Source organism: Python bivittatus, unplaced genomic scaffold (genome assembly GCF_059951505.1).
Source record: "Python bivittatus isolate LINGU-HERP-01145 unplaced genomic scaffold, Pbiv_v1 ctg000190_np1212, whole genome shotgun sequence".
NCBI classification, from domain to species: domain Eukaryota; kingdom Metazoa; phylum Chordata; class Lepidosauria; order Squamata; family Pythonidae; genus Python; species Python bivittatus.
The window spans coordinates 1,862,699-1,875,465 of record NW_028277042.1 but is presented as its reverse complement, the minus strand read 5'-3'; the positions used below and the strand labels follow the sequence as shown (position 1 = coordinate 1,875,465).

The window sequence follows — 12,767 nt, the reverse complement described above, 5'->3', positions numbered from 1 at the left end:
GGCTTAGTGCCACACATGAATTCAGCGATTATGGTTTGTAAAGCATGGTTTATCATGCAATGTGATACTTAAATCAAGCCAAGCTTGGCTTACTCAGCAAAACATGACTAAAATGCAATGGCTTAGTACAGAATGGGAATCAAGCCATTATTTCTGTAGGATGAATTTGATTCCTTTATATTTAAGTATGGAACAGCCCCAGAAAAGCGATTTCCCCCCCAACGTTTGTTGTTGTTTAGTCATTAAGTCGTGTCCGACTCTTCGTGACCCCATGAACCATATTGCGCCAGGCCTTCCTGTCCTTCACTGCCTCCCTGAGTTTGCTCAGTTTCATGCTCATTGCTTCAGTGATGCTATCTAACCATCTCATCCTCTGCCGTCCTCTTCTCCTTTTGCCTTCAATCTTTCCCAGCATCAGGGTCTTTTCCAAAGAGTCCTCTCTTCGCATTAGGTGACCAAAGTATCTGAGCTTGAGCTTCATTATCAATCCTTCCAATGAGCAGTCAGGGTTGATTTCCTTTAAGATTGACTGGTTTGACCTCCTAGCAGTCCAGGGGACTCTTAAGAGTCTTCTCCAGCACCACAGTTCAAAGGCATCAATTCTTCAGCGCTCAGCCTTCTTTATGGTCCAGCTCTCACAGCCATACATTACTACTGGAAAAACCATAGCTTTGACTATGCGGATCTTTGTCGGCAAGGTGACGTCTCTGCTTTTTAATATGCTATCTAGGCTTGCCATAGCTTTCCTCCCAAGGAGCAAGCGTCTTTTAATTTCATGGCTGCAGTCTCCGTCTGCGGTGATCTTGGAGCCCAGAAAAATGAAGTCTGTTACTGCTTCCATTTCTACCCCTTCTATTTGCCAGGAATTGATGGGTCCAGATGCCATGATCTTAGTTTTTTAATGTTGAGTTTCAAGCCAGCTTTTGCACTCTCCTCTTTCACCCTCATCAAGAGGCTCTTTAGTTCTTCTTCACTTTCTGCCATTAGGGTGGTATCGTCTGCATATCTGAGGTTGTTGATGATTCTCCCTGCAATCTTAATTCCGGCTTGTGATTCTTCCAGCCTGGCATTTCTCATGATGTACTCTGCATATAGGTTAAATAAGCAGGGTGACAGTATACAGCCTTGTCGTACACCTTTCCCTATTTTGAACCAATCGGTTGTTCCATGACCGGTTCTAACTGTTGCTTCTTGGCCCGCATACAGATTTCTCAGGAGACAGGTAAGGTGGTCTGGTACTCCCATCTCTTTAAGAACTTGCCACAGTTTGTTGTGATCCACACAATCAAAGGCTTTTGCATAGTCAATGAAGCAGAAGTAGATATTTTTCTGGAACTCTCGTGCTTTCTCCATGATCCAGCGAATGTTGGTGATTTGATCTCTAGTTCCTCTGCCTCTTCGAAACCCAGCTTGTACATCCGGTAGTTCTCGGTTCATGTATTGCTGAAGCCTAGCTTGTAGGATTTTGAGCATAACCTTGCTAGCATGTGAAATGAGTGCAATTGTGCGATAGTTTGAGCATTCTTTGGCATTGCCCTTCTTTGGAATTGGAACATAAACTGACCTTTTCCAATCCCGTGGCCACTGTTGCGTTTTCCAAACTTGCTGGCATATTGAGTGCAGCACTTTAACACCATCATCTTTTAGTATTTTAAATAACTCAGCTGGAATACTGTCATCTCCACTAGCTTTGTTGTTAGCAATGCTTCCTAAGGCCCACTTGACTTCACTCTCTAGGATGTCTGGCTCAAGGTCAGTGATCACACCAGGGTGGACATCAGGGACATTAAGATCTTTCTTGTATAGTTCTTCTGTGTATTCTTGCCACCTCTTCTTAATCTCTTCTGCTTCTGTTAGGTCCCTGCCTTTTTTGTCCTTTATTATGCCCATCTTTGCACTAAACGTTCCTTTCATATCTCCAATTTTCTTGAAGAGTTCTCTAGTCTTCCCCATTCTATTGTTTTCCTCGATTTCTTTGCATTGTTCATTTAAGAAGGCCTTCTTATCTCTCCTTGCTATTCTCTGGAAATCTGCATTCAGTTGCTTATATCTTTCCCTTTCACCCTTGCTTTTCGCATTCCTTCTTTCCACAGCTATTTGTAAAGCCTCATCAGACAGCCATTTTGCTTTCTTGCATTTCTTTTTCTTTGGGATGGTTTTAGTTGCTGCCTCCTGTACAATGTTACGGACCTCCGTCCATACTTCTTCAGGCACTCTGTCTACCAAATCTAATCCTCTAAATCTATTCATCACCTTCACTGTGTACTCACAAGGAATATGATCTAAGTCATACCTGAGTGGTCTAGTGGTTTTCCCTACATTCTTCAATTTAAGCCTAAATTTTGCAGTAAGAAGCTCATGATCTGAGCCACAGTCAGCTCCTGGTCTTGTTTTTGCTGTCTGTATAGAGCTTCTCCATCTTTGGCTGCAAAGTATATAATCAATCTGGTTTCGGTATTGACCATCTGGTGATGTCCATGTGTAGAGTCGTCTCTTGTGTTGTTGGAAAAGAGTGTTTGCTATGACTAGCTTGTTCTCTTGACAGAACTCTATTAGCCTTTGCCCTGCTTCATTTTGTACTCCAAGGCCAAACTTGCCTGTTATTCCGATTACTCCTTGACTTCCTACTTTAGCATTCCAATCCCCTATGATGAAAAGGACATCTTTTTTTGGTGCTAGTTCTAGAAGGTGTTGTAGGTCTTCATAGAAGCGGTCAACTTCAGCTTCTTCAGCATCAGTGGTTGGGGCATAGACTTGGATTACTGTGATGTTGAATGGTTTGCCTTGGATACGCACTGAGATCATTCTGTCGTTTTTGAGGTTGTACCCCATTACTGCCTTTCCCACTCTCTTATTGACTATGAGTGCAACTCCATTTCTTCTAAGAGTTTCTTGCCCACAGTAGTAGATGTAATGGTCACCCGAATTAAATTCACCCATTCCCGTCCATTTCAGTTTGCTGATTCCCAAGATGTCAATGTTCAATCTTGTCATCTCATGTTTGACCACATCCAGCTTGCCTTGGTTCATAGATCTTACATTCCAGGTACCTAGACAATATTGTTCTTTACAGCATCGGACCTTCTTTTCGCTTCCAGATACATCCACAGCTGAACGTCCTTTCGGCTTTGGCCCAGCCGCTTCACTCTTTCTGGAGCTACTTGGAATTGCCCTCCGCTCTTCCCCAGTAGCATATTGGACACCTTCCGACCTGAGGGGCTCATCTTCCGGCGTCATATCTTTTAGCCTTTTAACATTGTCCATGGGGTTTTCTTGGCAAGGATACTGGAGTCGGTTGCCATTTCCTTCTCCAGTGGACCACATTTTGTCAGAACTCTCTGTCATGACCTGTCCTTCTTGGGTGGCCCTGCACGGTATAGCTCATGGCTTCACTGAGTTACGCAAGCCCCTTCGCCACGACAAGGCAGTGATCCATGAAGGGGCCCCCAACGTTTAGGGTCTTATTTTTAATTTCCGTCAGAACCTTTAAAAATAATCCCTTTTAGAGTCAGTTGATTCTTCCCCCTACATCTTTGTCTCTCAGCACTGTTTTCCTGGTCACTGACCTCAAAAAAGATTGTCTTCTACTGTCTTCTTCTGTTTACAAATAGCAAATGTTGAAGAGAAGCAGGGAAGTAAATAATAAGTAACCATGTCATGTGTGCATGACAATGAGGCCTTTTGTCTCTATTAAACATTTCTTGGCTTAAGAAAAAGGAACAAAATGAAGAAGTCTGAGATAGGGACGCTGGTCTGGGAACAGAGCTTGAGAAAAAGATCTTGGACTTGTAGTTGAAAGCTGAATACATCCTAGAGGTGGGATATCACTGCTGAAAAGTATATGTAGATTGCATCGATAACAGCCTGGTTTCCAAAGCAAAAGAAGCAAAAGAATAATTTCACTCTTATTCTTCATTTGTGGTGAGCAACCTTGAGTTTTGTGTCTTCCTTAGAACACCACATTTTAAGAAAGGCTTACAGAAAGTGGAACAGGTTCTGAGAAATGCAGGAAGCTGACTGGAAAGGGATCCCTGAAAAGATAAGTTCAAGTCACCAGGGGCATTTAGCCTTGAATCCTATCACTGAGGGGAATGTGATAGGATCTCTTCAAACACCTTTAAGGATATCCCACAGAAGAAGGCCAGATCTGTTCTCCTACCTCCTTACCTGCAAGGCATGAGAAATGGACAAACATTCCATGGAAAATTGGAGAAAAATTCTTTCAGCAAGAGTAGTTGACCAAAGGGGCAATCCGCATCCTTTGTTCAAGCAGAGGATGGACAGCCATCGGTAGCAATGACATTAATTCGGATTCTTGTACTGACCAGAGAGTTGAGTTTGGTAGTCCCACTGGCCACCTCCCACACTGAAGCTGAGTTTGTATACTATGTTTAACTTAGATGTGGAATTAACTAATCGATAGGTTCATGCAGTACACTGAAGCATTAATGAAATAGGCTGGATTCGTACCTACCTCCCCCCTAAAAAAAACTCAAGCTTTCATATTATGTGAATGCCACTTCTAGTTTTTACTGCCCTGGTTAAGCCTCTTGTGCAAATCCAACTTCGTTTCCTAGTCAAGTAGCTTTGCTGCTTATTTGTAAAGCCACAGCTCTCTCGTGTTCTGCAGTTCAGCTGTTATTCCTGTCCGATCTATTGGGATAAAAGCAGCCAAAAAGAAGGCTTCTTTTCTTTTGATTCTACACACTTCTTGGGGAGCTCTGAAAACTTTGCATTTTCATAAACCCTGGGTGAAATGGTTTTGCAGGCTCTTGTCTCTTCTACATTTTTTTCATCTGAGATGTTACCTTTCTCTGAGCATCACAGTCCTGCCATGGATTTGCCTTGCTTTTTGGCGCTGCTTTTCTTTTTTCTTTTCTTTTCTTTTCTTTTCTTTTCTTTTCTTTTCTTTTCTTTTCTTTTCTTAAAGAGAAGGAAATGTAATTTCTTGAAAGAACAACAAGGCTTATCACAATGCAACAAATACATTCAGCTGAGATTGTTTCTGGGACAGGCAGATTGCCCATAATGAAACATTTTGCTGTGTGAAAGTGCATGGAAGGGAATTGTTGGCTCCCATAAAAAAGCAGCTGGTGTACATCAAAAGAAAATTGCTCAGGCTCAAAGGCAGAGGCTGATGTGAACTGATTGCTAAGATGAGCATGTTTGCATTTACAGAATATAGATCATGAAGAATTAATTGTCCTCAAAGTAGTTACAGTTTGCAAAATTCCTCCCAGTTGCCCATGCTGGGGGATGACAAAATCGTTTGGTGACTTGAGTTAACTAGCTGTGGATCTCTGGGTTCAAGCTAAGTGCAGTTATCTGGGCAGAGAGATGCAATCAGTTTGAATGGCTGACTCCCTCACCTTCACTTGCTGTTGTATTTATGCAAAAGACCACCCAAGGGCAATCTGGCAGATTTTTCTGGATCACTGACCTGATTCTGGTGATCCTCCAAACAATAAGGTAGAAGATTGGCAATGAACCTTATGGGTTTGCTACCTCTTGAACACTCACATCTCTTGTGTGGTTTCCCCTCCAGTTTCCCCTTGGTCAAATCCAGTACCATCATTTGCCATGATGTGCAAACTGGCAATCTTAGTTCCATCCACCGTATCAACCAAAAGATGGTTTGGAGATTTAGTCACTAGGCTGAACTGACATTTACTGTATGGTGAAAATGGAGAGGAAAAGAAGTGGAAGCATGGAACTAATTTCTTATTTTCAAGTAATGGTTTGGAGGATTGCCTCTGTACAACAATTTTTAATAGGAGGGAGGAATCTCCAGATGATGTTGAACTGCTCCATCTCATCAGTGCCACAGAAAGTGTGGCTGGTGGTTAAGAATGATAGATATTGTAATCTGGCAACATCTAGAAGATTACAGGTTACATTTTTGTGTCCTAGCACACCATCAGCTCTATCCTGGTCAAGTTAAGCCCACTGCATGTTTTCAACACTTCCTTCTTTCCAGTTTGGAATCTTCAAAAATATTATGTAAAATCACAAAAGCTCAGCTAGTATCTTGGGTTGGCATATTTGTTGCTTTTTAGCTTTAATCCAGTTGATGACATTTTTATAACCTTATCCCTTGCCCATTCAATAAATCCTGTTAAAGAAGAATCTATGGGAATCTTGCTTTCAGCAGAGTTGGCTACCAAGGACCTGACAGTCCCCTTGATGTTCCTGTCTCCAGCTCAGGAGTGAGGCAAGCTTAAGTTCACTTTAACTAGATCAGTATTACATTAGTATCTTTCTCTTTATTCTGACAGCATGCGGGGACAGCTGCAAGATTTATTTTATTTATTTTACTTTATTTATTAAACTTGTCCCCACCCATCTCCCCCCAATGGGGGACTGGGCGGCTTACAACATATTAAAACAATAAATAAATATACAGTTAAAATTTATAAGAGGACACATTTACAAAAAATAAAGGGAAAAAGAAAAATCCAGGAGGCCGATGGAAGCAACACCAGGCCTCTAGGGGCCTAGCCAACCCCATATCTGATGACCTCCCTCCCTGCCCCAGGCCAGATGGCAGAGCCAAGTCTTCAAATCCCTCCGAAAGGCCGGGAGTGAGGGGGCCTGTCTCACCTCCGGGGGCAAGATGTTCCAAAGGGTGGGGGCCACAGCAGAGAAGGCCCACCTTCTGGACCCCGCTAGTCGGAGTTCTTTTGCCGAGGGGGTCCGGAGCATGCCTTCTCTGTGTGATCGGGTGGGACGGGTTGAAATCGTGGGGAAGAGGCGGTCCCTCAGGTAGCCTGGCCCCATGCCATGGAGGGCTTTAAAGGTGATAACCAACACCTTGAATTGGACCCAGAAGGCTTTGCTATATTATATATTGGAGGCAAAGTCAGGTGACCTGGGTGGGATCAGAGCAGCGCTTATTAGCCATTTCAGGCTGGTGAGGGCACTTCCTTTGCACTGCAGTCCCAGGTCAGCCATGCCTGTTGCCATTTGGCTGTTTTCCATGACACAACAGCATGTGAAAATGTAACAAAATCTATTTGCAAGAATTGGAATACACAGGCTAAGTGTCCAACGCTTTAACTGCAGTGCACAGTTAAGGAAGCAGGAGTCACACAGGCTTTCTTGAATGAGTTTTAGTGCCCAGAATTAGTGCAGAACCTTAAGAACTGAGAGAGGAACTCTCCAGCTCTCTTATATTAATGAGTTCATTAAGGCAGGTCTGTAGATGATCAGGGAGATGACCTTCAGGGAAATAGGCAAGAACTGGGCTGAAAGACTCCTTAAGTCCTAGGAAATAAGGTAGTCCAGTATTCGGGAGAGGCTCAGGCTGGCTCCTCCTGATTCATTACAGTCTCTCTGAAGCTTTTGGATCTCCTTTTGCTGGAATGTTTGCATGACAGTCCGTTTAGCTGAGCAGCCTGTAGTGGAAGCTCCCATGTAATCACTGTTTGCATTGAGAGATGCTTCTCTCTCTTTCTCAGCCATAGCCCAGTCTCTACCAGGAGCCCATTTTAGTATGACAGCAAATGAACCCAGGGCAAATGGCTGGTCTGACATTGGTGAAGGTCACCTGCTGCCATACTTAATTGGGACTCTTAGTCACCAAAGGAATGTAACCTTCTCATACTTTTCCTGTGGTCCAAGTAAAATCTAGTTCATTCTACAGTGATGTTTCTCTGCCTGAAACCATCTCAGACCTGTTCCTGTGCAAGGCATCAGTTGATATGGTCTAAGGAAAGCCTACATTTCTAACCTTTCTGTCTTTGGGATGGGAGGGAGGGAGGGAGGGAGGGAGGGAAGGAAGGAAGGAAGGAAGGAAGGAAGGAAGGAAGGAAGGAAGGAAGGAAGGAAGGAAGGAAGGAAGGAAGGAAGGAAGGAAGGAAGCCTCATTCCCCTCTTCCAGGAGGAAGCAGGCTAGAAGGCAGAGCCTAAGAACAGCAGCCTTCCAATCAGGAGAAAACAGAGGACACACAGGCCAAGAGAAAGCCAATTCTGTTGCTTGCCAACTCTACTGTTAATGCCTTATGATTCAATAAAATAAAAGATGCAAACAGTCAATGCTTCTGCAGCTGCATCTGATAGGATGACCTTCCTTAGGACTTCCAGAGACAGTTTCCTAAAAGAGTGTTCCATATGTGTAAATGCCTTTGTAATTTCTGCCCTAAGAATTCCTATATGTTGATTTACTTGTCTCCTCTATACTTCTGTATCTGAACCATAAAACATTTTGGGCATGGGGAGACATGGGGGTTTTCATGGGGAGCATCCCAGAAGGCTCCAAAGGAGAAGGAGAAAACATCTTTCTCCAAGCCATCACCTGAGGCCTTGGGCTCCCAACCCCTTTAGACCAGTGTTGTCCAAACGTGGCCACTTTAAGAGGAGTGGACTTCAACTCCCAGAATTCTTAAAGTGGCCAAGTTTGGACCACACTGCTTTAGACCCATAGTGGTCAGGGAAGAATGACACTGTAATGAACAGCTTTTTTCAGCCAAGGACTGTTGATTGATTAATTGCATGCCATCACATTGTTTTTTATTCCTAGCAACCACATAGATTTTCTCTGTGATGATCTGTCTCTAATCTGATCCCTCAGGTCTTCTAACGTTGCCCCCATGGCCACTGCAACTGAGTTCATCCACCTTGATGCTGGTTGTCCTCTTCTTGTCTTTCCTTCCACCTTTCCCAGCATTATGGACCTCAAGAGAGCTGGGCCTTTGCATTATGTGTCCAAGATAAGCAGACAGGCAGGCAGGCAGATAGATGATGTATTATCAACTGGAGACCACATGAAGAGACCTTTTTCATGATAATCTGATCCTTCAGGTCTTCCAGCAGTGCACCCATCACTACTGTAACTGAGTCCATCCCCCTTGCTGCTGGTCGTCCTCTTCTCTTTTTTTCCACCTTTCCCAGCATTAGAGCCTTCTCCAGAGAGCTGCTAGGTCTTCACCTAATGTGTCCAAAGTGTTCATTTGTTTGTTATCCCTTTACTTTCCACCACAAGGGACAGGGCATAACACTGATTTAGGGACACCAAGAGCGAAATTTTAGTCTATTTTTACTGGTTTGAGGATGGGGTTTACCCAAGAGAGGTTAGGGTGTACTGAGCATAAAGCTTCAAAGAGGCTTGATGTGTGATGCTTGAGCTTGATGCTTAAATGTTTAAAAACGGTTTTATAATCACCTTTCTAAAATTTGCTATTTTGCTGCCAAATTTGTGTAGCATGATCCTGAATCCCTCTTGGTACAGACTGCAGGTTGACTGTCCCTATTGTATCTTAATGTGTCCAAAGGATGTTGGGTTGCAGAAGATTCCTCTTCAGTTGGAAAATGAATGTAGGGTTGATTCCTTCAGTCTGGTGCTAAATGCCTTAAGAGCCTTTATTTCTTCCATAACTGTGGCCACTTGTGATTCTCAGTCCCTGCAGGAGTTTGAGCTGATGGAGAATCTCCTAAAGAACAAGCAGGAAGAAGGTGAATGCTGGGACCAACGGAGCTCGGTCAGCATCCGTTCATCCTTCACGCGTCAGGAGAGGAATCGGCTGCTTTGGGAAGATGTCTCGGCCATTGAGGAGGATGCCACCAAGATCACTGCCCTGAAGCTGCGGCTGGACGAGTCTCAGAAAGTGCTTCTCAAAGAAAGGGAGTGAGTGGCACCTCTTGACCTCCCTTCTTCCCCCACCACAGGGTTCCTTCAGGAGCAGCAGATCGGGAGCTCTGTGCCTGCAGTGCAGTTTCTCAGCCTTGCTGTTGTCTTGTCTCTTTCAGGGACAAGCTGTCCCTCAGCAAGAACATTGAGAAGCTGGAAGGTGAGCTGAGCCAGTGGAAGATCAAGTACGAGGAGCTGAACAAGAACAAGCAGGAGGTGCTGAAGCAGGTGGGCTGCCCTTCACCCTCTGAACTAAATGCCCTTGGACAGTGACGGAAGCTCTTGCATTGGCCAAGGGTGCAAAGTTGGGGTGGCAAATCAGTTTTGGTCTAACCCTTCTCCAAGCCCCAGGCTGGATGTTAGACAGATGTTCTTTCTGTGTTTCCAAAGGTCTTAAACCTCAGCGTTTCCCTACTCTGCTTTCTCTGATTTGAATCCAAATCCCAAAATTATCTCTTTGAATGTGGCATTTCTGTTTCAACAGATATTCACAGAATGCTCACTGGTGGGTCAGTGACCATTACTTGCGTCATGAAACTTCACAAATAAAGGCAGACATGGGATCGAAGTTTCAGAGGTTCAAGGACCTTGTCCCCAAGTACAGCAAAATGACCATTTTTCAAACTGCTGATGCTCAGAGAAACATACCTGTCCATGCCAAATACAATCAACCCCACAACTTACCTATGAAGCCAGCATGTACACAACACAATTGCACGTTAGTTTTCTCTGCTTGTTCAAAACATGCAAAGATATACACATGTCCACAAGTAAGATGTAACTTGATGACCACCTCTTCCTCTTCCTCCTCCTCCTCCTCTCCCTTCTTACAGCTACTGCTATTTTGGATGTCAGTGGATGCAATCTAGTGAGGTTATGGTAACTGTAGTTACTATATTGGCAGTCCCCACTTTCTGCTGCCCCAATGTGATCCACAAAGACTGAGGCTGCACAAGTGGAATTTCTGACTCCTTCTTCTCCTCTCTCTAGCTGAACATTCTCAAGGAGATTCACCAGGATGAACTGGGACGCATCTCTGAGGATCTAGAAGACGAACTGGGGGCTCGCTCAAGTATGGACAAGAAACTGGTGGAGTTACGGTCAGAGGTGAGGCTGAAGGGAAGAGTGACCTCCCTCTTGCTCATGGGCATCCTGAATGCAATTTTGTCCCATTAAAGTTTAACAACTGCTAAGCAGCAGTGGTGCTTGTGCTTTAGAACTTGTGCCATTGAATTCTGAGGAGCTGAGGTCAAAGTGGTGATTTAGAACTTTAAACCTTTGACTTGGGTGTTGATTTTGGATTTGGGGTTAGTAGGTGGAGGAGAGTGTTAAAGGTCTTTGAGTCAGATTCCAGCAAGAGATTTTGCTGCCTAAATGTCAGAGCTAGAGCAGAGATCACGTAGACCATTGACGGACAACCCTTGCCAAGGAGTCAAGTGCAGCTTCTTCACTTCTCCCAGAATTAGTTACTGTCCCCTCCTCTCTCTGTCTTGGCCTGTTGTTACCTCTGTAAAACTCATCCACGTGTAAGCTTTGTATGGGAAAATATTGTGTTTGCACAAGAAGTCACAAAAAAGCTAACCATGATTAAAATTAACCAAGCTTAGCATGTGCTGAAAATGCAGCTTTAGTCTGGTCTAATATGTTGTGTGAATATAAGCACAAGTGCTGTGTCTGTCTGGCCATTGGGTTGCCGTATGAATCAGTGGCTACATTCCATCACATGCTTAACTTAGTGACTGAAAACCCATTTTCTGGATTCAGACAAGATACTAAACCAGGAACTTCATAAAGCGTGCTAAACCACTAAATAAGTCTTACCAAGAATAAAACAAACCAAGCATTGCATGATGTGTGAATGCAACCTCCAGGCATTTAAGTGGCCTGGTTAGGCATTTTGTGGGAACACAGCCAGTGTGTTAGAGAAAAGGGATGAAGGGACTGTGTGCTTGTCTCTGTGGCTTATACGCTTCCTGGGTTATTTTAAAACTGGGATGAGTTTCATTGAGATATGTGCGAATAGTGATCCCCAAGGACTGTGATCACCCAACACACTTAATCAGGTCAGGGAAGAGGTGATCACTGCTTACTGGAACTGAGGGAGGGAGGCCAGGATCTCTACACAGTATATGAAACCACAACGTGCTGTGATCACCTGGCTAAATCCAGATGGTGGGCTTCCCTTGTAGTCCACCCATGCTGTAGGACACCAGGGGGCCACCTCCAGCCCAATGGGCTTGTTGGAGACCCTTGGGTGGTCTTGCGGCGAGGCCGCCTGGTAACTGATCTGGCTCGACCCCCTTTCCTCCCCTCCCCAAAGATGGAACGCCTCCAGGCCGAGAACGCGGCAGAATGGGGCAAGCGCGAGCGGCTGGAAACGGAGAAGCTGAATCTGGAACGGGAGAACAAGAAGCTGCGGGCACAGATTGAGGACCTGGAGGACGTCCTGGCCCGGAAACGGAGGCAAACCACTTGTGCTCTCGACACAGATTTTAAGACCATCCAAGCAGAGCTGTTTGAGAAGAACAAGGTAAATTGGAATCTAATTTTGGTGGGGAAGAAAGCCCCTGCTGCTCTTCATTATGTCTGGGGGGGCAGGTGCACAACTTTTCTGGGCCAGATTTGGATTCTGAGTAGTACATTGGTGGGGGCACCCTCCCTCCTCACAGTAGTGGGTGGGCTGGGACAAATGCTAAATTAATTTCCTTTCTAATTACGTATAATTTAAATTAAATACTGTTAATATACTGTAACTCCTGTTCCTTGGGTCCCAGGTATTTCTGTAGGTCTGCTGGACCTTGAAATAATGAATTGTATATGTTCCCAGTGCTATTTGTCAACCACAGTTTTGTGTTGTTGTTATTATTACTATTTGGAAACCTTTCAAGTTCTAAATAATTTTGTAATCCAAGCAAAGAACTTTGATTATTGGGCAGATTTAGGTAAAGAAAGGAAAAATCCCTCAAGTCAAAGTCAACTCCTGATGGCTACACGGACATTTTCTTGGCCATAAAACAGAAGTGGCTTCCACTTTTCTTCTCCCAGTTTTTGATTTGCCAGTCTAGCCAAATCCTGGTGGTCTCCCATCCAAGCATTAATCAGGTTTGACTTTGCTTGTGATCTTTCTTTTTTTTTTAGATCA

At 44.2% G+C, this 12,767-nt stretch overlaps 1 protein-coding gene across 4 annotated transcripts in view; it reads left to right on the top strand.

Moving 5' to 3' along the window:
* CCDC102A (coiled-coil domain containing 102A) overlaps window positions 1–12,767 on the top strand; it is a 63,088-nt gene that overhangs the window by 23,124 nt on the left and 27,197 nt on the right. For all 4 annotated transcript variants that reach the window (XM_088135874.1, XM_088135873.1, XM_088135872.1 and 1 more), the window contains exons 3-6: window positions 9,396–9,622; window positions 9,745–9,853; window positions 10,616–10,732; window positions 11,946–12,155. In XM_088135874.1, the coding sequence (XP_087992000.1) occupies window positions 9,396–9,622; window positions 9,745–9,853; window positions 10,616–10,732; window positions 11,946–12,155 (663 nt within the window). The remainder of the gene's footprint in view (window positions 1–9,395; window positions 9,623–9,744; window positions 9,854–10,615; window positions 10,733–11,945; window positions 12,156–12,767) is intronic.